The sequence below is a fragment of the Stegastes partitus genome, unplaced genomic scaffold (assembly GCF_000690725.1).
Source record: "Stegastes partitus isolate 25-593 unplaced genomic scaffold, Stegastes_partitus-1.0.2 Scaffold1343, whole genome shotgun sequence".
In the NCBI taxonomy this organism is placed as follows: domain Eukaryota; kingdom Metazoa; phylum Chordata; class Actinopteri; family Pomacentridae; genus Stegastes; species Stegastes partitus.
Window position 1 is genome coordinate 226,559 of NW_007579074.1, and position 21,398 is coordinate 247,956.

A 21,398-nucleotide genomic window follows, 5' to 3' on the forward strand; every position below is an offset into this window, starting at 1 on the left:
GTGACCCTCTGAGCTCAGACGCCTGCTGCACCTGCAGGTGTTTGGTCGGTTAGCTTCAGCTTCTGTCCACATGTGACTGGTTAGAGCTCATCAGAACCATCAGGTCCATTAACGTGTCTCTGCTGTGCTCAGATCGGCTACTGGAACGAGAAGCGGGGCTACGTGAACACGGCCGTCTACAAGCCGGTTCTGGAGGAGTTCCACGGCCTGCAGAACAGAACCTACGTGGTCACCACCATCCTGGTACGGTTCAGTTTATCTGCAGAGTTCTGCTCAGATGTGCTGAAACCCAAACAGAACAGAAAACACACAGCAGCAGAACATCTAGAACCCAACAGCCGGGTCCAGACTTAGAGAAGCTGCTGGACGCTGTCCAGTGGCTCAGAGTTTGATTGATTGATTGATTGATTGATTGGTTGATTGATTGATTGATTGATTGATTGATTGATTGATTGATTGATTGATTGATTGATTGATTGATTGATTGATTGATTGATCGTCTCCAGCAGTAGCATGCTGCTGATGATAGCCTCCTGACATGATGACCTGTTGGTGGGTTCAGGTTCTGCTACATGAAGGCTCGTGTTCTGGTCCTTCATCAAACGCTGATCTGAGTTCATGAAGCTGCTTCATTCAGCCGCACAGTCGTTCCTGACAGTCTGTGTTCCAGCTTTACTGCACAGGTCCTGTCAGCTCTCATACATGAGGAAGATAAGATGTAAGGAGCTGATCCTCACCAGGACCAGCAGCTAGAAGCAGGATGAGCATCACAGAGAGTGCAGTGAGGCCAGAACCAGACCCGATGTGTGTGTTTGGCCTGTTTAGATCCATCCCACTGTGAGCCGAGCAGAAGCAGGTGGTCTGGTGAGGGCAGCATCACATGAGGAGGTGTTGGGGAGCGTTTACTGAACACATGTTCCTGTGCACATGCTGCTGATCTCCTGTGAAGCTCCTCTCAGGCAACAGGCCCAGAGAGGAGCTGCAGTGAACTCACCTGCACTGCACCGCTGCTGCATAATGCATGAAGGCAGCAGGGCACTGAAGCACCGGCTTCATGGAGGCACCTGGAAAAACACAGCGGGCACGTCTACGGGATGCAGAGTAGCCACAGAAATCACATTAGTGACACACAGCAGGGCTGCAGGGGACAAGGAGGGACAGCAGAACTCAGTCAGCGTGTAACGTCCTCATCTGTCCTGCAGGAGGCGCCCTACATGATGCTGAAGAAGAACCACGAGCAGTTCGTGGGGAACGACAAGTATGAAGGCTACTGCGCAGAACTGGCCTCAGAAATCGCCAAACACGTGGGCTTCAGCTACCGGCTGGAGCTGGTGGGCGACGGGAAGTACGGCGCCCGAGACTCAGAGACCAAGATGTGGAACGGCATGGTGGGGGAGCTGGTGTACGGGGTGAGAACATCTGGAAGGTTCTGCAGGAAGCTAGAGATGTCTGTTTGGTCTACGGTTCTCCTATTAGCAAAACGTTCCTACAACGTTATCTACAGGTTCTGTTCATGTTTAAAAGCCTGAATCCAGGATCAAAGAACCTTTTCAGAACATTTCTCACTTTGTTTAAACATTCAGAGGATTCTGTCGGGTCATGTTCCACGACAACAAAAGAAGAACGTTCTGAAAGCAACGTTCTACACATGTTTTCCTGACGTTATCAAGACCTCAGGTGACTGTCTTTTAAAACGTTCCTATAATGTTACACATGAGCAAAGGTGGAACATTTTGCCCACAACGTGATGCCGTTCTCCTGTAAAACGTTCTCACAATGTTCTCTGCCAACAAAGGACGGACGTTCTCAATGCAACATGTGGTCTGTATAGAACGTTATCTTGCCTTTGAGCAGAACGTTCTGGGAACTAAAGACAAACCTCCTGTTGAAAACATTACTAGAACTCTGCAGAACCTTCTCAGAACTGTTATGCAACATATTTTTTTAATTAAAAATGAAACTCCTGAAGGCGTGTTTGGGTTCGAGTCGGAGGCAGACAGGAAGCGTCTGGCTGTGTGTGTGTGTGTGTGTGTGTGTGTGTGTGTGTGTGTGTGTGTGTGTGTGTGTGTGTGTGTGATGGAGCTCCAGATGTGGCCACTGAGCCTCCATGGACAGATGAGCAGAGACAGCTGGACAGATGTTTCACTGTCTGATGAACCCAGTGTTGAAGCTCAGCTGCTGTGTTTGGTTCTGCAGAAGGCCGACGTCGCCGTGGCGCCGCTCACCATCACTCTGGTGCGAGAGCAGGTCATCGACTTCACCAAACCCTTCATGTCTCTGGGCATCTCCATCATGATCAAGAAGCCCACCAAGTCCAAGCCGGGCGTGTTCTCCTTCCTCGACCCGCTGGCCTACGAGATCTGGATGTGCATCGTGTTCGCCTACATCGGCGTCAGCGTGGTGCTCTTCCTGGTGAGGCTGCAGACCAGGTGGAGGCACCTGGTGGGAGGTCCAGAACACCTCTTTACTGTGTTTGCTGGTTGGACTTCAATGGACCCAGTGAACAAGAACAGATAGAAACAGAAACATTTGACATTGAACAGTGTTTTGTGTTTGGGTCGGTGAACTAATGGTTCCATCGACCTGTAAAGTCCACGTTTATCATTCAGTCTGAGGCTCCAGTGACTCAGAACTCTGGATGTTCTCTGATGGAACCATTGAAACATGAATCTTTGTGGATTTTGGTTCTTTAATAGGTTTATTAAAGGTTTTCTGGAAACATGATGAAACCTGCTGGGTCATAAACATACAGACAAGAACCTGAAGCATCAGTTTGATGATGTAGAAAGTTGTGTTAATCAAATGTTCTCAGCTTCATGGCCTCCTAACTTCTCCTGAGTGGTTCTGATTGTCTCCAGCTGCTGACTCCTCTGATCCAGTTCAAACAGAACCATCTGATCCACTCATCAGACTCAGACTCTACAGTGGGAAAGTCTGAGGAGCTCAGCAGAGATCTGGAGAAGAACATCATCAGAAAGTCACTTGGAGCCGTTTCAGAGCAGCTTCAGAACCAGAACCATCAGTGTGTCAGCATGAAGCTCATGGTCCAGTTGTGTTACTGCCACCATCAGGAAGGAAACACAAACTAGCAGCTGCTGCTGAGAGACGACTGGTCAGGATAACATTTCTGTTTGTGATCCAGCAGGTGTCTTCATGTTTCCAGTAGATCTTCAATAAAACTCTGATTGTGTTTAGTAACAAAGACGTGAGCATTAATCCTCGGGGTTGTGTTCCAGGTGAGTCGCTTCAGTCCCTACGAGTGGCAGGGAGACGAGTCCGACGACGAGGATGAGACTCTGCCCTCCTCGGCCTCCCGGAGACCTCTGCCCACCTCCTCGTCTGAGCTCACTCAGTCTCCAGGTATCGTCATCACCATCCTGCTGTTCTTGTTTTGTAGCGTGGAACCTGGATGTTCCTCAGTGTGTTCTGTGCTGTTTGCTCCTGTCAGGGCTCTCCCAGAACCAGAACCAGCAGAAGGAAAAGGAGGCTCCAGAACACACCAATGACTTTGGGATCTTCAACTCTCTGTGGTTCTCTCTGGGAGCGTTCATGCAGCAGGGCTGTGACATCTCGCCCAGGTAGGTCACCTGAGTCCACCAGTCTGGTGCTGCAGAGCTTCTCACTGTGTGGTCCAAGACGAGGAGCTGCCACGTGAGCTAGACGTTACAGGAGCAGCTCTGGACCTCCGTACTTTGTGTTGTCTCAGTGTGAGGGTTTTGGCTCGTCCTCGGTCATTTCTTCTTGTGTTCTGGGGATGTTACGCCACTCGGACAATTAAAGTTGCATTTCTTTGAATCTTTGAAAAAAAATTGAAAAAAATAAAATAAAGTAAAATAAACGTGTGTCCAGGAAAAACAATCAATCAGTTCTTATAAACGGAGCTGATCCACGAACAGCAGAAACCAACCGTATCAGAGAAAGCTGCATCGGGTCGACACGAGTCGGCAGAATAAAAACAATAAACTCTGTCAGAACCAAGCCGGTGGTCAGAGAGAAATGAAAGTAAAGCCTGACCCGGTTCTACCGATGGACGTTCTCAGTGTTGATCATCTGGTGCTTCTAAACTAGAAGGTTTTTAGTTTAGTTTAGTTTTTTAAGATTTTTTTTGGTTTTTATTTGGGCTGCAGGTGGATCAGTGGTTAGCAGTGTTAGCGCCTCACAGCAAGAAGGTCGCCGGTTCACATCCCGGTGAGGACACCCGGGATCTTCCTGCGTGGAGTCTCCATGTTCTCCCCGTGCAGCGTGGGTTCTCTCCGGGTTCTCCGGCTTCCTCCCACAGTCCAGAAACATGCTGAGGTTAATTGGTGATTGTAAATTGTCCGTAGGTGTGAATGTGAGTGTGCTTGGTTGTCTGTCTCTAAGTGTAGCCCTGTGATAGACTGGTTACCTGTCCAGGTGAACCTGCCTTCACCCTGAGTCAGCTGGGATAGACTCCGCCCCCCATGACCCTGGTGAGGATGAAGGTGTGGAGATGATGGATGGATGGATGGATTTCATTTGATAGGACAGAGACAGAGACAAGAGGTGGGGGAGAAGAATGAAGGACCTGCAGCAGAGGGCCCTGAGCGGGAGTCGAACCCACGACCGCTGCGTCGGCCCTGAACATGGGACGCCCTGATAAACTAACCCTGATTTAGATCATTACAGATCAGGTGTTTACTGTGGTCTGTTTTATTTTAACATCCAGAACAAACAAACCAACAGCTCAGCAGAATCCAGATGATTAAACCCGTTTAGCCTCATCAGAACCAGTCGGTTTAACCGCCGGTCACGTTTCAGCAGAGCAGCTAACCTGGAGTCAGAACTGAAGGAGGTTTAGGATCCAGTCAGTCAGTCCTGAGCCCACGTTAGCTGTTCATCAGCACGTTAGCACGTTAGCATGTTTCAGGGCTGGACAGTGTGTCGGTGTATTAATGTGAGTCTCGTAGCTTTAGTCGTTGCAGCTGGATCAGAAAATAAGAAAACACATAAAGATTCAGCAGGAAGCCCAACACACACACACACACACACACACACACATACACACACACACACACACATACACACATCTATATATAAATGATGTTGAAGCCGTGGACGGCAGTTTGTTTGTGTTGAAGGTGAAGAACCCAGAAGGAACCCACTGATTCATTGGTCCGTTGTGATAAAACACTACATGCAGTCTCTGGGTCCGGCTGGTTCTCCTCAGTTCTCACCACAGTCAGGTGACAGAAGCTCACCTGGAGACGTCACGCCGGGAAACAGAGACGACACGTTTCAGTATTTTCTGTGTGTGTCCAGTCAGACAGAATCCAGGACCAATCTGGCTGCACCGCTCAGCTCGCTTTAGTTCTCCAGGACCCAGAACTACATCCTGTAAAAATGTTCTGGCTGAACTTGTAGAATTGAGATTCCTGTCAGACCCGTGAAGCCGTTTTAATGGTTCAGTATCTCCACAAATAAAACTCCAGCAGCACTGACAGAATAGTTTCCAGCAGATCAAATGATTGAATGCATCCAGCAGAGGACCCGTTTGTCATTACTGGACCCGTTTGTCATTACTGGACCCGTTTGTCATTACTGGACCCGTTTGTCATTACTGGACCCTAAACTGGGCACCGTGTTCCCACATGACTGTAAAACCCGCCAGAAATACCACAAGTCTGACTGTAGCTTGTGTTCCAGCTCTGTCCTGGTTCCTGGTGGTCAGTGATTCATCACCGAGCCGCTCTCAGACCTTTATTTATACCATGTGTGACTGACAGACTCAGACCTCATTAGCGTCCTGGGTTCTGCTCCGTGCTGCTGATCTTCTCTCAGGTTGTTCCCAGAGAGCTGATGCTGACTCTCCTCTCCTTCCTGGTTTAAACCCACAACTCTGCTCGAACTCTGAAAGGTCACATAAATAGGAAACACATGCCTGGTTTGATGGATCCGACCGGCGGGTCCGACCCAGGAGGATCTAAACCTCAGCAGATCAGTCTAACCAGCGGCGGACAATCGGTTGGAACGGACCGATACCTGTCGCTGTGAGCACATCTGATAGAATTCAGTCGAATAGCCATGTACGAGTAGCTAGCATGTTTCTCAGCTGGTTCCAGATAGCTCCTGCTAGCTCCTGGTATCTCATAGTACCTGCAGAGAGCTACTGCCTGGTTCTGTTAGTTAGCATTAGCTCTGATTAGCTTCTCTTTGCTCCATGTACCTGTCTCTGGTTACTTCCTGTTGGTGCCATTCAGCTCCAGTTTGGTCTGTTCGCTGACTCATGACAGGTCCTGTTAGCTCTTGTTGTTCTTGACATCTCCTCTTACCCACAGAAGGCTACAGATAGCTCCTCTGATGTCTCCAGATAGCGCCTGATAGTTCCAGTCGCCTACAGAAAGCTAAAAGTAGCACCAGTGTGTTCCTGTTAGCTCTGATTAGCTTCTCTTTGGCTGGTTACCTTCTGTTGGTGCCATTTAGCTCCAGTTTGTTTTTTTCAGCTCCTTTTAGAGTCAGTTAGCTTCTGTTAGCTTCACCTAGTTCATTTTGGCACTTGATTGATCCTGCTAGCTCTTGTTAGCTACAAAAGGCCTCTGGCAGCTCCAGAGAGCTCGTGGTTGCTCCCGTTAGGTCCTGACTGTTCCTCTTGGATGATGTTATGAACAGAAATCTGCCGTTAGCTGAAGCTGACCCTGATTAGCTCCTGCACATGCTCAGACCAAATCCTTTTTATTTTGTCCTTCTTTCGTCATGGTCAACATGTTTGTGTTTTTACTGTCGCGTACTGAACCACCAGGACAGACTCATGGTGTTAGCTCCTTTGTTCCCTGGTTTTTCTTGGTCACCCTTTTTAAACATCTCTCTTGTTTTTTTCATTCATTCCTGCTGCCTCCTTTTCTGGCTCTGCTGGTTGGACTCTTTGGACATTGTAAAGTGGTGTGATGATGCTGCTGTAAGATGAAGGTGTCGCCAGGTCTATCAGGGTTCATCCTCCAGGAGCCAGACACATGGGTGTTCTTGGAATAGCTCATCATCAGCCAGAGGACTGGTCCCACAGACTCTGGGATGATGTTGAACACAAGATCACCAAAGTCCTCTAGGAGGCTTTTATTTTGAAGACTGTACTGACGGTTCAGTCCCAGTAAATCTGCATGAGGTTGCGGAGGTCGTATTGTGCCGAGGCAGAAGTCACACCATGGATGAGTTACCGTCCATCGATGGTTCTCTGCAGGTCTCTGTCGGGTCGAATCGTGGGAGGAGTCTGGTGGTTCTTCACCCTCATCATCATCTCATCGTATACCGCCAACCTGGCCGCCTTCCTCACCGTGGAGAGGATGGTCTCGCCCATAGAGAGCGCCGAGGACCTGGCCAAGCAGACGGAGATCGCCTACGGTACTCTGGACGGAGGTTCCACCAAAGAGTTCTTCAAGGTGAGAACACGTCCTTCTTGCTTCATACAACATGATGATCTGGGGGCTGCAGTCAGCTGCTCCGTCCAGTTAGAGGCTCTCTGGTGGTACGTCCATCAGGACAAAGGCTCCATCAGGATTAGTCCATTATCTTTAAGAGCAGGAGGAACAGAACACCTGTGGACACCCCCATGTGTTCACCACTATGGACCGGTCCAACCTGATGGAGCCCGTTGGTGGAGCTTATTCAGTGTTTCCTGCCTTTGGTTTACACAGAGCAGCTCAGCAGCTCTGTTCTCAGTAGAACGTGTAACAGGCGGTTTTAGTGGAGCAGGTTGTAGGACTGGCGCCACCTGCTGTTTATCTCCATGAATCAGTCCAGTCTCAGGTCAGTCTTATTGGTACAGCACAGATTCTCAGCATCTCACAGTGAAGAGGTCACGAGCTTTGAACAGAGAACCCAACAATCCAAAGTAGCCTTCAGACTCCCTCTGAGCGGTGGGACGGAACCAGAAACCTCCGACAGAACCGGGCTCAGGGAAGGAGGCCATCTGGCTCGACTGGTTGGGTGGGAGTGGGGATGGGGGGGGTAGAAGATGGAGAGCAGCAGTAGAGCAGAACAATAGATGTTCTGGAGGTCGGTGAGGCCAGAAACCTCAGATCAGAGACAGTGCAGAGTGAACAGTTAGTCAATGTGATGGTGTGTAGAACTGTATGGAGAGGAGACGAGCCCAGTGCATCATGGGAATCAGTCTGAAGCTACAGCAGCATCACTGAGGGACAGTCCAGGTGATCCTGAGCAGCTCTAACTATCAGCTTCATCACAGAGGAACGTTTTCATCCTGACCTTAAAGCACAGAGGGTGTCCGCCTCCAGAACCCAGACTGGGAGCTGGTCCACAACAGAGGAGCTGATAGCTGAAGGCTCTGCCTCCCATTCTGGTTCTGGAGACTCTGCAGTAGACCTGCAGACCAAGCAGTGAGGCTGAAGCCTTTAAATCCCAGAAGCAGCAGTGTCTGCAGGGTGATGTCTGTTTCTTCCTGCAGCGCTCCAAGATCGCCGTGTTCGAGAAGATGTGGTCGTACATGCGCAGCGCCGACCCGTCGGTGTTCGTCAAGAACACCAACGAGGGCGTGATCCGGGTCAGGAAGTCGAAGGGCAAGTACGCCTACCTGCTGGAGTCGTCCATGAACGAGTACATCGAGCAGAGGAAGCCCTGCGACACCATGAAGGTGGGAGGAAACCTGGACTCCAAGGGCTACGGCGTGGCCACGCCCAAAGGATCTCCGCTCAGGTAGGACGTGGAGGCGTGGCTGTGTTGGTGTCGTCCTGTGGCGTCTGTTTCTGTGGAGGTCAGAGCAGCGCAATATATCACTGACTGATATATTATTGGCTGCTGCGTAAACCACATGGTCAGGACTGTTCTGATAGTGAGCGCTGCAGCGCCCCCTGCTGTGTGGACGTCTGCAGTTTATTCACATGTGAAACAAGCAGAACCAGTGAACCTCTGAGCCATCAGGAGAGAGGACAGCTAGCTCTAAGGCAGAAGGTGATTTAAAGCTTCACTGCTTTAGTTTTAGTTGGACTCTGGTGTTTAGAACAGGACGAGTCTCAGCGAGCTCTCTGATGTTCATGGTGCTCCTTTAAGCCTTCTGGGAAGGTGGAGGAAGATGAGGGAGATGGTTCCTCTCTGCCTCCATGTTTCCTTCTTCTGGAGGACGAAGAGAACTTTCCTTTGTCCTCTTCATCTTCTATCTCCTCCAGAGAAGGAACAAGTGGAGCATCCTGTTTGTATTCATCCTGAAGAAGATGAATCAAACAGAGCTGAAGAGGAATCATCTTCATCCTCCTGCAGCAGCAGAGGACCAATCTCATCCTTCGTCTTCATTCTTCTCCAAAAAAAAAGGCAGAGTTAGAAATGCAGAGGGATGAAGTCAGCGTCAGAGGAAACCGCTTCATATGGACTGTTAGCGTAGCTTCAACTGGTCCAACCTTCAGAGCAGAACCACCAGAACTAACGTGAAGATTAAGGAGGAGGAAGTGCTGGAGTTCAGTCTGCAAACTGTGACGTCTGCACAACACGGAGCCGCTTCAGACGGACTCGTTTCTGGTTCTGTGGCTGGAATATGTAACATCTGGAGGCCAGTCTGTGGGTTTGTTTACTGTCTGTGTGTCTGTCTGTCTCTTAATCTGTCTGTCTTGTCTCTCTCTCTCTTGTTTGTCTTTGTCCACATGTCTGTCTGTCTGTCTGTCTGTCTGTCTGTCTCTGCATCACCAGAATACTGACTACAGTCTAACTCCACTCTGTGTGTGTGTCTGTGAGCTGCTGGCAGGTAAAACCTGGTTTAGATCCAGTCTGGCTGAGGCTCGTCTGAAGGCGTCCTCCTGCTCACCCAACACAAAACTCGTGATTCAGCTGCTGAGCCAACAATGTTCAGTCAGTGTCAGGTTCTTATGAATGTTGTGCTGCTGCCGCCCTCCTGGTGACAGACGGACCGACACTCATGAGTCTGAACTCAAACGGCTTCAAACAGAGCAGAACTCTCTGACTGAGGCTGTCACACGGTTCTGGTTCTTTTCATCAGACTTCTGGACTAAGGCCGACTGTTTTCTTCTATCAGCGTCGTCCAACTTGTCAGACATTTATGACATATTTTCTGTCATTTTGAAAATATTTTCCTACATTTTAATCCTTCTTTGACATTTGATTGTTTTCCAACATTTCATCAATCGTATCAAACAACCTTTCAATCATTTTAATCAATACTTCCGTCATATTCTGAATCTCTTCGATGTTTTCAGACTTTTCAGCAACACTTTAACACATTTTATTAAGAATTTCTTTGCTTTAATAGTTTTCATTTTTTTTCTTTTTTTCTGACATTTCATGAATATAAATGATTTTAATCATATTTTTGAACATTATATCAACATCAACATGTTACAGGTCAGAGAGACGATATGTGTGAATAAACACAGACTTAAAACCCGTGAAGCAGAACAACGTCCACGTCGCTCATCACCGACTCAGTGAAGCTGCTCTGATCATCGACGGGTCGGTTGAACTCTTTCAGCTCCTTCAGTGGATGTTTTCTGCTTTCTTTGCTCCTCTGACAGTAAACTGAACGTTTTACAAACCAAACCATGAATCCCACTGATCTCAGACTGGTTGGTTTACCAGCCTTGCAGCTCAGCGGTTGTTGTTCTTGGTCGTGGCTCCGTCAGCGTCCAGGCCTGACGGGACCGTTGGGGTCGTTTTACTGGGTGGAGGACGAACAGACCAACCTGAGTCAGAGCTAAACAGAGTCTGAGTGTTTTTTCCTGACAGCAGCTTCTGAAAGTCATGTTCTCTCCTCGTCTTTGTTTCAGACATCAGTGGACTGATGCATCCATGTTCTTATCAGATGTTCTGTAAGAGAACATCCTGTTCTCATTCTTTCTGCCTCACATCAGCGTCGTAGCGCCGACCCAGAGCGGCAGACAGCTCCACGCTCACACTGTCTAATCACTGCTAACTGCTGGTTCCACGATTGTGAGAACAATCGGCCGGCCTGCGTTACAGAGAAACTCTTTCAGGTCCTAAATCATTTACCGTTTCTGAAAAACAGAACCCGAAGCAGTCCGTTAGTGATCCGTTGCTTAGCAACACAGTCGAGTTAAAGCACTGAATGCTGAGCGTTCTGAGCATCAGAGCTCTGGGTCGGCCCGCTCTCAGCACCAACAGATGACAAGAAATAATTCAGCCGCTTCATTTCATCTGCTTCCTGCTGCAACCTAACGACGACTGTTTCTGCTTCAACCCACCATCTGGAGAGTCTTGTTCCAAAATGACAGCGTCTAGTCAGACCTGGGACTAGAGCCAGCAGGAGGCCCTGTTTGGATGTCAGAGTAGGGCTTCCCTTCTAGTCCAGGTGAGATAATCCAGCCCAGACTGGTGCACACTGGTGGCCAGCAGGGGGCGGCTGTTCCCTCAGGTAACGGTTTCCTGATGAGTTTATGGTCTGTAGCTTCCCTTCACACATGATGTCCATGTAGTGAATGAAGGTTCTGTTTAGAGGACAATCAGAGAAGATGGTCTCTCTGGAGGCTTTAAGCAGCCATTGACCAACCACTGGGTGGCGTCCTGATGTCCAGTCTATGTCCAGATGTTACACCTCTATGCTGCTGACTCCCAGCCTGGACGTTAGATCAGCTGATCATCAGACATTCAGCCTGAAACATGAAGTCACAGCTCTTTCCTGCTGACGGGCCTTTAAAGCTGCTCAGCTGCTGTCCTACTAACCCAGCTCTGACCCGACCTCGTCTATGGACCCAACCTTCAGCTGTTTATAACTGTGCAGCACCGCGGCTCAACTCCTGCAGTTCTGAGTCAATCTGACTGAAGTGGACTTCACAGCGTTCTGTACCAACAGACCTGTCGCTCAGTCACTGATCATCAGATATACTCAGTGTGGTGGTCATTACTCATTACACATGTACCACAGAACCAGCTCAGCTACTTCGTCTTAGTAGACTCATCTGGAACCCATCAGCTCTGGTTGGAGGTCCTGAACCTCCTCAGAGTCTCTGTCATGGTCCCGGTGCTGCTGAACTCCCACAATGCTCTCTGCTGCCACCATGAGCTGATGTATGTCCACTATCTTCTCTTCTTCTCTGGCCGCTACGGTATGAACCCATAACATTGTCTTACCCCCCCAGATTTAATCAGTAATTAGTAACAAACCTTCTCGACCTTCACACTTCAATGGTCAGATGTCAAACCACTTTAAGTGGCTTAAACCTCCTTAAACGTCTCTGTGTATCATCTGCAGAGGTTTTTCCATGAAGTCTATTTGCTACACAGTGAACAGTGGTCAAACATGTTCTTTGTGTTTACAGACATGGACCATGAAGCAGAGCAGATGCCTGCAGCTTCCTGAGCTTTGTTATAGGGGAGGTGAGGATGTGTTGACGATAGAGGACAGACATGTCAGTACATGTACCATAGACCAGCTGTAGTACCTGGTTGTTCCACCAGGTGGAGCCTCTTCCTGTTTAATCCTGTAGAGACCAGAGGAGGCGACACTCAGACGACTAGCTTCAGCCAGACTTTAGCAGCGACGGGACCATGGCAGAGACTCTGAGGAGGTTCAGGACCTCCAACCAGAGCTCTTATCTTCCAGACTTCAACAACAGCAGCCCGACAACACGGCGGTGAATGAAACCAGTCAGCTAGCGTGACCCGTCCACGTTCGTAGGCACCTGTATCGGCATGTTAAGACCTTCAGGTGTGATTGATTACTACCTGATAGCGCTGATGAGCATCAGAAGTCTGAACCTGTGTTGGAGTCTGTCTTCAGTCAGCTGCAGGTGTAAAGTGTAAAACACTGCCGCGGTGTTGACAGCTTGTCTTACTCATGATTAGAAACACAACATGTTAGCACAGCACATGAGTTGACTTCCACCAGTGTAGACGTGTTGGGTTCCTCTGATGAAGGGATCAGAGTCGTAGCGCCCAGACGGACATCCCACCATACAGAATAGCACACTGAATAGATCAACCTGCTGAGACTGGGTTGGATGATCCAGGAGCAGGTTCATGTTTTCATCACTGGTTCCAGTGACAGCTGGTAACTGGTTCCCTCTGTGGATCCTCCAGGTCCTGGAAACGCCGGGCCTGTGTTGTTTCTGTCACGACTTCTCTCCTGTGCAGTTTTAGAACAAAACTCTTCTGCTGCTCCCATCACATGGCCCGTCCTTCCAAACAGCTGACTGCCCATTGATCATGGTATTGATTAGCCATTGCCATAGCAACATCAGCTACCTTCTGACCATCACTGGTCTGTGAAGGGGAACAACAGCCGACGTTTTTATGCAAATCCTCACTCATCTTTAGCTCCAACGTCTGAACACGTGACTGTTGTTCCTCCTCTACTTGTCGATTGAAGGTTCGACCTGCAGTCGTCAGAACCAGGATCCATTCTGCTGCTTTTCAGCCCACAGCAGAACAAACGCTGTTGGTCTCACAGGCAGCTGGAGTTTGGATGAGCTCACCTTTGTGCTGCAGCTGGACTCTGCTCTACCTCCCACCAGTGGGACCGTCTGCTCACTGACCTGGACTCCAGGTGTTCTCTGGCTCTGCTTTATGTGTTTTATATGCATTGATTGTATTTAAGCTTTGACTCTTCAGTCAGGCTTGTTACTGACGTCCTGGTCGATCCGAGCAGCACCGGCATGTATCTGGACACGACAGCTAAGCTCCAGATGAGGATCTACAGCAAGTTTGATTTGACCGGCAGGTGTGTTGTGGCTGGAAGACACGTGAACGAGTGACAGCAGACATCATGCTGGAGATGAAACGGTCACAGATACGTGACAACATGCAGCTTCTCCAGCGTCCTGGTGAACATGTTCTAGAGCACTTAGAGAGAGGACAGCTGGTGCAGCAGCTGCTGGTCAGCTACAAGTCAAGGCTGAAACCAAAGAGTCGAACGAGGACCTCCGGCCAACAGTTGTTCAGGTCCAGGAGCTCCACACTGTGGAACATCTCAAAGGGCTGCAGAAGATCTGAACTGTGCAGACAGAGTGGAGAAGAAACGATGAAGAGAAAACCAACGGTCCAGACCTGGATCTGTGGAGGACCTGAAGACCAGAAGCTTCGACCGCAAAGACCTGGAGACACCGAGAGGAGCACCGAGACACAACACAGCCTCAAAGAGACACAGCAGGACCACATGAGACCAACAACAAGCACAAACGTGGCAGCGAGCTGCAGGCTTCACCATCACCAGCGTGACATCTCCAACACGACGTCTTCCAGTCTGTTGTCACTTGTTCATGTCGTTTCCGACCAGGAGAGACCTGCTGGTCACATAAAGCCCTGAAAGTCTGAGTTTAGGTTGAATCATCTTGGCTCTAACTGAGTGATCCTTTGTAGTCCAGAGAAGGTCAGAAACCACATCAGGAGAATGAGACTGTTGATCTGAATCGTGCTGCTTCAGTAGCTTTTTATAACGAGACACTTCAAGCTAACAAAGCTGATGACATGCAGCTGGTGTCCAGTGGGTCCATTCTGTTCTGGTACCGTTAGCATCAGGTTCAGATGGAGCTCTGGTGATACTGGATGACGTACAGTCACAGTGTGAGCTCACAGTTTACTCAACCACAGGACATTTATCTGGACGTTATTCAGTCCTGCATCACCTGAACGCTGCCAGCAGAAGTCCTGAGCAGACGGTGCTGTTGTGGTGAAGCGTGACCCAGACCCCTGGTTCGGTCCTGTAACCCAGTCCAGCTGCAGTCGTCCAAACTGATCTGCCTGGACGGACCTGTGAGGGCTGAAGAGCAGCTCCAGCCTCCATCCATCACCTCCACCATGTTACTGTGTTCACTGTGACGCCCGTCTGCTCTTTAACACGCCTTGTTGTTGCTATCGTCCCGTAGAAACCCTGTTAACTTGGCAGTGTTAAAACTGAACGAGCAGGGCCTGTTGGACAAATTGAAAAACAGATGGTGGTATGACAAGGGCGAGTGCGGCACCGGGGGAGGGGACTCCAAGGTCAGATCACCGTGACCCCGACGGGTAACCAAGGCAATGGCACACCGGGGTAACCGGCAACAACGCAGCAGCAGCAGCAGCACCGCAAGCACTCCGGCAGCAGCCAGCACCTCCGGGTGGCGCGCCACCGGTCCTCAGGGCCTTCACTGGACAAGGAGTTAATGACCGCCAGAACCGAGGCGTCGCTGAAAGGCAGCAACGTGCAGCCAGCTTCAAATTAACCTGCAAGATAGACAAGGATGGACGAGTTCAAAAGGCCTGAAAACAAAAGCTGGAGTCAGAGCAGCGGCTCAGATGTAGCCTCTTAGCATGTTAGCATGTTAGCATATTAGCATGTTAGCCTGTTAGCATGTTGACGGCTTTAACGGAAGGTTTTACACCAATCTGCTGTTTCTCTCTTTGATTAAAATACAAATAACACAAACTGGTCATTTACATATTAACCAACCACAACAAGGTCACAGCAGTCCAACACTATTACAAGACAATAACACAATAATAAATCTATAATTTACATGTTCACTGCTGGAAAAAAATCTAAACAGGCAGAAATCTGTGTTTTTACAAACACTGAGACAGTCTGGATTAGAAACAGATTTTACATATTAAGAATTAGATTTTATAGAATTTGTCTGTTTTGTTAAATTAGAGCTAATATCTGGTAAAATCACAGATTAAATATTAATGTCGACTGTAACGAGGACAGAAGCTAAACAACGTCCACATTATAAACCATCTTTAACGACCAGTTAAAGGTAATGACGAACACGTTTACACAACATTACAGCCGGCTGCCCTGTTAACGGGCTCCTGGTATTTATTGTTATTTGGAGCAGTTGTTCATCCCAGACTGAAGTCGAGGCGTTATGAGTCCTGAAGGACTTGTGCCAGACATCGCTCACGATAGAAGTACATGAGTAACACGTGCTCATCACAGCGATGAAGCTGAATGTGACGGACCAGACGAGGTCCTCGATGAGGTTGTGATGTTAGGAACTAGATCAGAGGAACCAGGTCTGTGTGGAACTGACTCCATGCACACCAGCGGTTCCGTCCAGTGGATGCCCTGCTGGATTGGTCGGCTGCTAAATGACGGACGTCCTTCAGTCCAAACCCTAAAACCTGAAGCTCTGACCCGGTCCTCTCACGGCTGGCTTCCTGGTTCTGTACGAAGCCCCGTTGCTCAGATCCGGAGTGCTGCAGCTCTTGCCGGTTACCCAAAGTGATATAGTAATACACATCTCGCACGTAGGGAGTCAGGCCGACGCAGGCTAGATGGAGTATTAACGCATATCACTTTGACGCTGACATTTTCCAAATAGACTTTTTCTGTGTGTTTGTGCCTGTTTTGGGTTGTTTCTGTTGTTTTTGTTGAGCTGTTCTCTGTAGCAGCGTCTCTGCTGCTGACGCCTCTTTAGTAAAGCGGCTGCTGCCGCCGCTGCAGCAGCTGAACAATAACATAAGATAACATGGAGGTGCATAATGTTATTTATGTTATTCCCACCCCCCACCCCCTCCTCTGAAGAATCCCAGTAAACCTAGCAGTACTGAAGCTCAATGAACAAGCCGTCTTAGACAAGTTGAAAAACAAGTGGTGGTATGACAAGGGGGAGTGTGGACACAAGGACTCCGGCAGAAAGGTCAGTTCTGGAGGTCGCCCGGCCTCCGCCAAGGTCATGTGTTGGTTTTACCCCCCACCTGCCCCCACCTGCCCCCCACCTGCCCCGTCCTCCGTCAGACCCCAGCAGGTACACTCTGAAAGACCTTTACGCTCCAATCACCCTCCGAGGTGAAGCAGTTCCACCGACGTCACCGTCTCTGGCAGCACCTCCTCCTGTCAGGCTGGTGCTGTCCCATTCTATCTGATCCACTTTGATCACGTCTAAAGGACCATCTATTAACAATCATACTGATCAATACGGGTTTTTACGGCGTCTGTGACCAGTGGTAGATGAGAGGATTGGACTACAGCCGGCAGCTGGTTGGTTGGTTCAGCTGTTCCTGCTGTTGGTGGTTCCACACCGACACGCTGTCAGAGGACTGCAGCTGGAAGGTTCCTGATGTGGTGATGCTGAAGGACAACCAGCAGAAAGGTGGATTAGTGTCAATGTGAGCACGTCACAATCAGGCAGGGAGAAGAAGGCTCCTGGACCGGGCAGCACCGCCTCCCCACAGGCAGGAGATGTGAGCAGGACGCGGGCTGGAGGAGGACTAACTGGCTGCTCCTGGTCCAGGCAGGGAGGTGGAACCGATGATGACGTATGGTTTCATCTACGTTTCCATTCTGAAAACCCGACGTAGGCTGAGCTTAATGCCCACGTCTACACCGCTGTAGAGACTTCAGGAAAACAGTGACCGGGTCCAGCCAGTCCCTACGAGTCCTCCCGGATCCGTCCTGTCACACGACCACACGAAACCAGAACCGGACATGGACCATGGATGACGGTCATGTGGTGCGTTATGATGAGCTGTTTGGTCTCTAAGATGTTCCAGGATGTGGATCAGCTCATGAAGACACGACCCAAACATGGTTTACGTCTGACAGCGTATTCGTGTGGATGTGGCCTCTGAGGAGGGACGATCCAGGAGGTTCATGAGGAAGATCTGCTGCTCCTTTAAAAGTTGATGCAGAGTGAAGGTTTTTCTAGACCTCAGGGTCGGACTAAACCCTGCCTAACGAGTTCACACGAAGGTAAACGAGCTTCAGCTTCTTCAGCTTTCTCCTGATGAGTCGCTGTTTTATCGTCTTCCTGTCGGGTTCTGCTGGTTTTCGCTTCGTTTAGAAAGAACCAACAGCCTGAACCCACCTGTTAGTGAAGAACTGAAGCAGGTTTCTGTTCTGAACCAACCGGCTGCAGCTGTAGCTCCATGTCCAACATGTACACCACGTTCAGACGTGTGACTCGGTCGGTTCTGTTTTCAGAGTGTATCGCTGCTGCTCGGCCCACCGTCCTGCAGAACTGAAGGTTGAATCAATTAAACCCGTCCCAGAGTTCTGATGGCAGCAGAAACCCCTCGACTCCAATCTGCACGTCCACAGAGCAATGTGCTGAGCGCTTTTTTTTTTTTTTTTTTAAACTTGCTTCAAAGACAAATTTATGCAAATTGATGAGCGGCGGCGCCGGGCTTCACTCGCCTCTGACAAAGCAGACTTTTTTGGAGATAAGGGGTTCTGGTGTCTCCAGATCAGGAATCCATCAGAGGCTTTTCTCTGCTCAGCTTCCTTCTGTTCTGCAGAATAATCTGCGGTCAGCACAGTCGGCCGGAAGCAGCCGCAGACAGACAGACTCGGGAAAAATCTGACTTTTTACTTTTCCGTTTGTGGCCGTGAATCGTGACGGCCTTCAGGTGGACACTCGGTCCTCCTGGGCGGCACCAAAACACTGTTTCTGAGTTAAAGAAAGAGGCGACTGACAAACGGAGCTGGAGGAGAAGCCCCGCACACATCAGATTTAGTAAAATGTCAGATTTTCCAGACGGCGTCCTCGTGTCTCTGCCGTCTCTCTGTTTCTGGCTGCTGACCAGCGCTGATGGACTCGGCGCCGCTGACCACAGCTTCCCTCCTCCCTCTGCTTCCCACTCTTTTGTCTCCAATCTGTCACGTACCTCCTGTTTCCTCTGAGCTCGCCGAGCAGCCGACCGTCACTAACAAACGGGGAGAATGTTCATCAGTCTGTCGACCAACGGCGGCTTCAGCGTCAGACTGAAACCTCGCCGGTGACACTGAGCCCCGAACAGAACCGGGTTCGTCCTAAACGCTCCTCAGCGGATCGATGATCAGCACCATCAGCATCACCCAGAACACGGCTTCATAAATAAGCAGCTGGTGAAGCTCTTAGAGACCGTTTCACATCTCTCCATATAAGACTTTTCTAAACTGCTGCGTATTTTATTCTTCTCGGAGTAATTAAAGGTCTCCAGTAGATCACATGTTATATTCAGGATAGACGAGGAAACCTGTGAACAACAGAAGGTGCAATAAAACCGTGTTGGCTCTGAAATGTACAATAAAGGTGCCACATGGTTGCTATGTTCAGGCTGAACACAGAGCGAGTGGTGAGCGTACAGGAGGACGACTGGCTCAGGCTCAGTGGCTTCCTCACATTAATACCACTGGAGCCGAACTTCCAGTCAAATACAACCTAAAGCGAACCGCCTTTTATTTCTGTTTTACAGGAAACAACAGCGACTGTTTGAGATTTAAGATGTTTTTAAATAAAGCTTCACTGGTTTGAAGACCAAAGCAGAACAGAAAGAACCAAAACAAACACGTCTTTATGTGCGAAGCTCTTCAGGAACATACGCGACTTCTCATAAGCATGAGAGAATTCTGCTGTAGAGGTTTGGTTCTGGTGGATTCTGGTTCTGATGGTTTAACATACCAACATATTAAAATAATGTTCAGGTCAGACTACATCGGTCCTCGTCTCTGGTTTGTTCTTCAGCTAATGAAAGAGCAGAACCAACCATGACAGCTGCTTCCTGTGCAACAGAACACCCGACCCGACCCGTCCTCTGGCTGAGCGCTGAGATAAGAGCAGAGTTATTGAACAGAACTAATCATCTCTCACGTGTCAGAGTCCAGAGGAAGAAAAACCAACAGTTCCACTGAATCTTCACTTTATTGTACATTTTATTGACACTACTACCGACTGCCACCATAGAAACGAGCTGCGACGATTACATAACAGCTGACCGACCGGACCGACCGAGCCAACCGGACCGACCGGGCCGATCGGGCCGACCGGGCCGACCGGGCTCTTACAGCTACAGGACGTTGTTTTACCAAATTAAGACTCTATTAGGTTAAAAAAAAGAAGCATATAGTCTTGTAGAAAACAACCGATTCTTGCCATGTAGAGGATCATGATGCGTTTATTTTAGCTCTGCCACGTTGAACCCGGCTCGGCTGACTTCAGTCTGACGTTGAAGTGTCCTCTGCTGCGATTGGCCGAGGTGAACGTGACAGTGTGGAGAGGAAAGCCCCCCGATAGGCTCACAGCCCTTCCTGTTGACGCGAAGCCCCGCCCACTGCCAGTGCTGTTTCCTGCTGTGTGTTTTGAACCGACTGCATGCTAGTGGATGACAAAGTCCCGGCCTCCAAAGCTACGACATGCATGTGACCGAAGAACACGGAGCCACTGATGTCATGCGCACTCAGAGCTCAGCGGCCAATCAGATCCCCAGGAATGTTTTCAGAGATAGCAGCGTAAAACCGAAGCGACTGAGCCAGGCTGCTGTGGAGAACCTGTGAAACAAATGTTTAAAGGCTTTCTAGACAAGAGAACTTCTTTGTTTTGCCTCCTTCTGTTTGCATTCTTCTGCATGACGCTGCATGCGACCAACACGGAGCGTCAGAGGCTGCAGCTGGAGGCAGCAGTGCAGGAAGTCAGAGGAACACATGTATATATATAATGTTCCATAAAACAAGACGTTTGGTCCCTATTGTGGCTGAAGCACCAAAACAAAACACTACATTTCCCACGATGCAGCTGATGTTCATGGAGCTGAGACGGGTTAGGAGTTTGAGCTTTTCCTGGTTTTGGTCCGCAGGTTAAACCCCATCTGGACCTTTAAATGGACCGAACATGCAGCAGGAAGGTTTGAACGCTGAGCTTAAAGCACTGATACAGGATGAAGACATGCTACAAAATAAAGAACCAACAGTTCAATGAGCTAATAGATGCTAAAGACGATGAATAAACATTTTTACAGGTCAGGTGGTTGCATTAGACGTCTGATGGTAGCTAGCAAATCGCTGCATGCGGTAGCTAAAGCTCACGAATAAAGAGTCAAATAGACGAAATAAAAATAGTTAACAGGAAGAGGTAAACAGGTGGAATGAGTGCTGACAGCGATGAGAAAACAGCAATTATACAACAAAGAAAAATAATAAAATGATGGAGCAAATGCTACGGCTAATAGCTAGCAGACGGCTAATAGCTAGCCATCGGTTAAAACTGATGGAAAATGAACGGAGCAGATGCTAAAAGTTACCCATTTAAATAAATAATCAAGTTAAAAGCCAATGGATTGTTAATCCCAAACAGTTACAGCAATGAATTCATGGAAACATTTCAAAAGCAGCTGGAGCTGAGAGATAAATGTGGTTTCTCACTGAGACTAACATTAGCACAGCATCAGTGTTTGTGATGACTCATAAATAAAAACCAAACTAAAAGTGGACTTTGTTGAACTTCTTGTTTTGCAAAAACATAGAATAGAACAGAGTGCTTTTTTTAATTTTTTAAATGTATTGTCATCATACACAAGGTACAGCGAAACTAAAAGACAACTCCAGTGGTGCAGAAGTACAAAAGTAAAAGTACAAAAAGACAAATAAGAACATATACATGTATTTACAAAAGGAGCCAGTAAGACGTATGTACAGTTAGCCAAAGGGTAGAATAAATATATAATAATGTAATATACATATAACACTGTGGATATATGAGAAATATAAATAATATAAATAAGGAATTATTAAAGTA

General features: G+C 48.7%; 1 protein-coding gene across 1 annotated transcript in view; it reads left to right on the top strand.

Moving 5' to 3' along the window:
* Window positions 1–21,398, top strand: part of LOC103369875 (glutamate receptor 1-like) — a 68,791-nt gene that overhangs the window by 43,042 nt on the left and 4,351 nt on the right. The window contains exons 8-17 of the mRNA XM_008298716.1: window positions 133–243; window positions 1,203–1,409; window positions 2,197–2,412; window positions 3,237–3,360; window positions 3,449–3,578; window positions 7,193–7,391; window positions 8,417–8,664; window positions 14,793–14,918; window positions 16,433–16,696; window positions 17,243–17,382. Coding sequence (XP_008296938.1) covers window positions 133–243; window positions 1,203–1,409; window positions 2,197–2,412; window positions 3,237–3,360; window positions 3,449–3,578; window positions 7,193–7,391; window positions 8,417–8,664; window positions 14,793–14,918; window positions 16,433–16,696; window positions 17,243–17,382 — 1,765 coding nt within the window. The remainder of the gene's footprint in view (window positions 1–132; window positions 244–1,202; window positions 1,410–2,196; window positions 2,413–3,236; window positions 3,361–3,448; window positions 3,579–7,192; window positions 7,392–8,416; window positions 8,665–14,792; window positions 14,919–16,432; window positions 16,697–17,242; window positions 17,383–21,398) is intronic.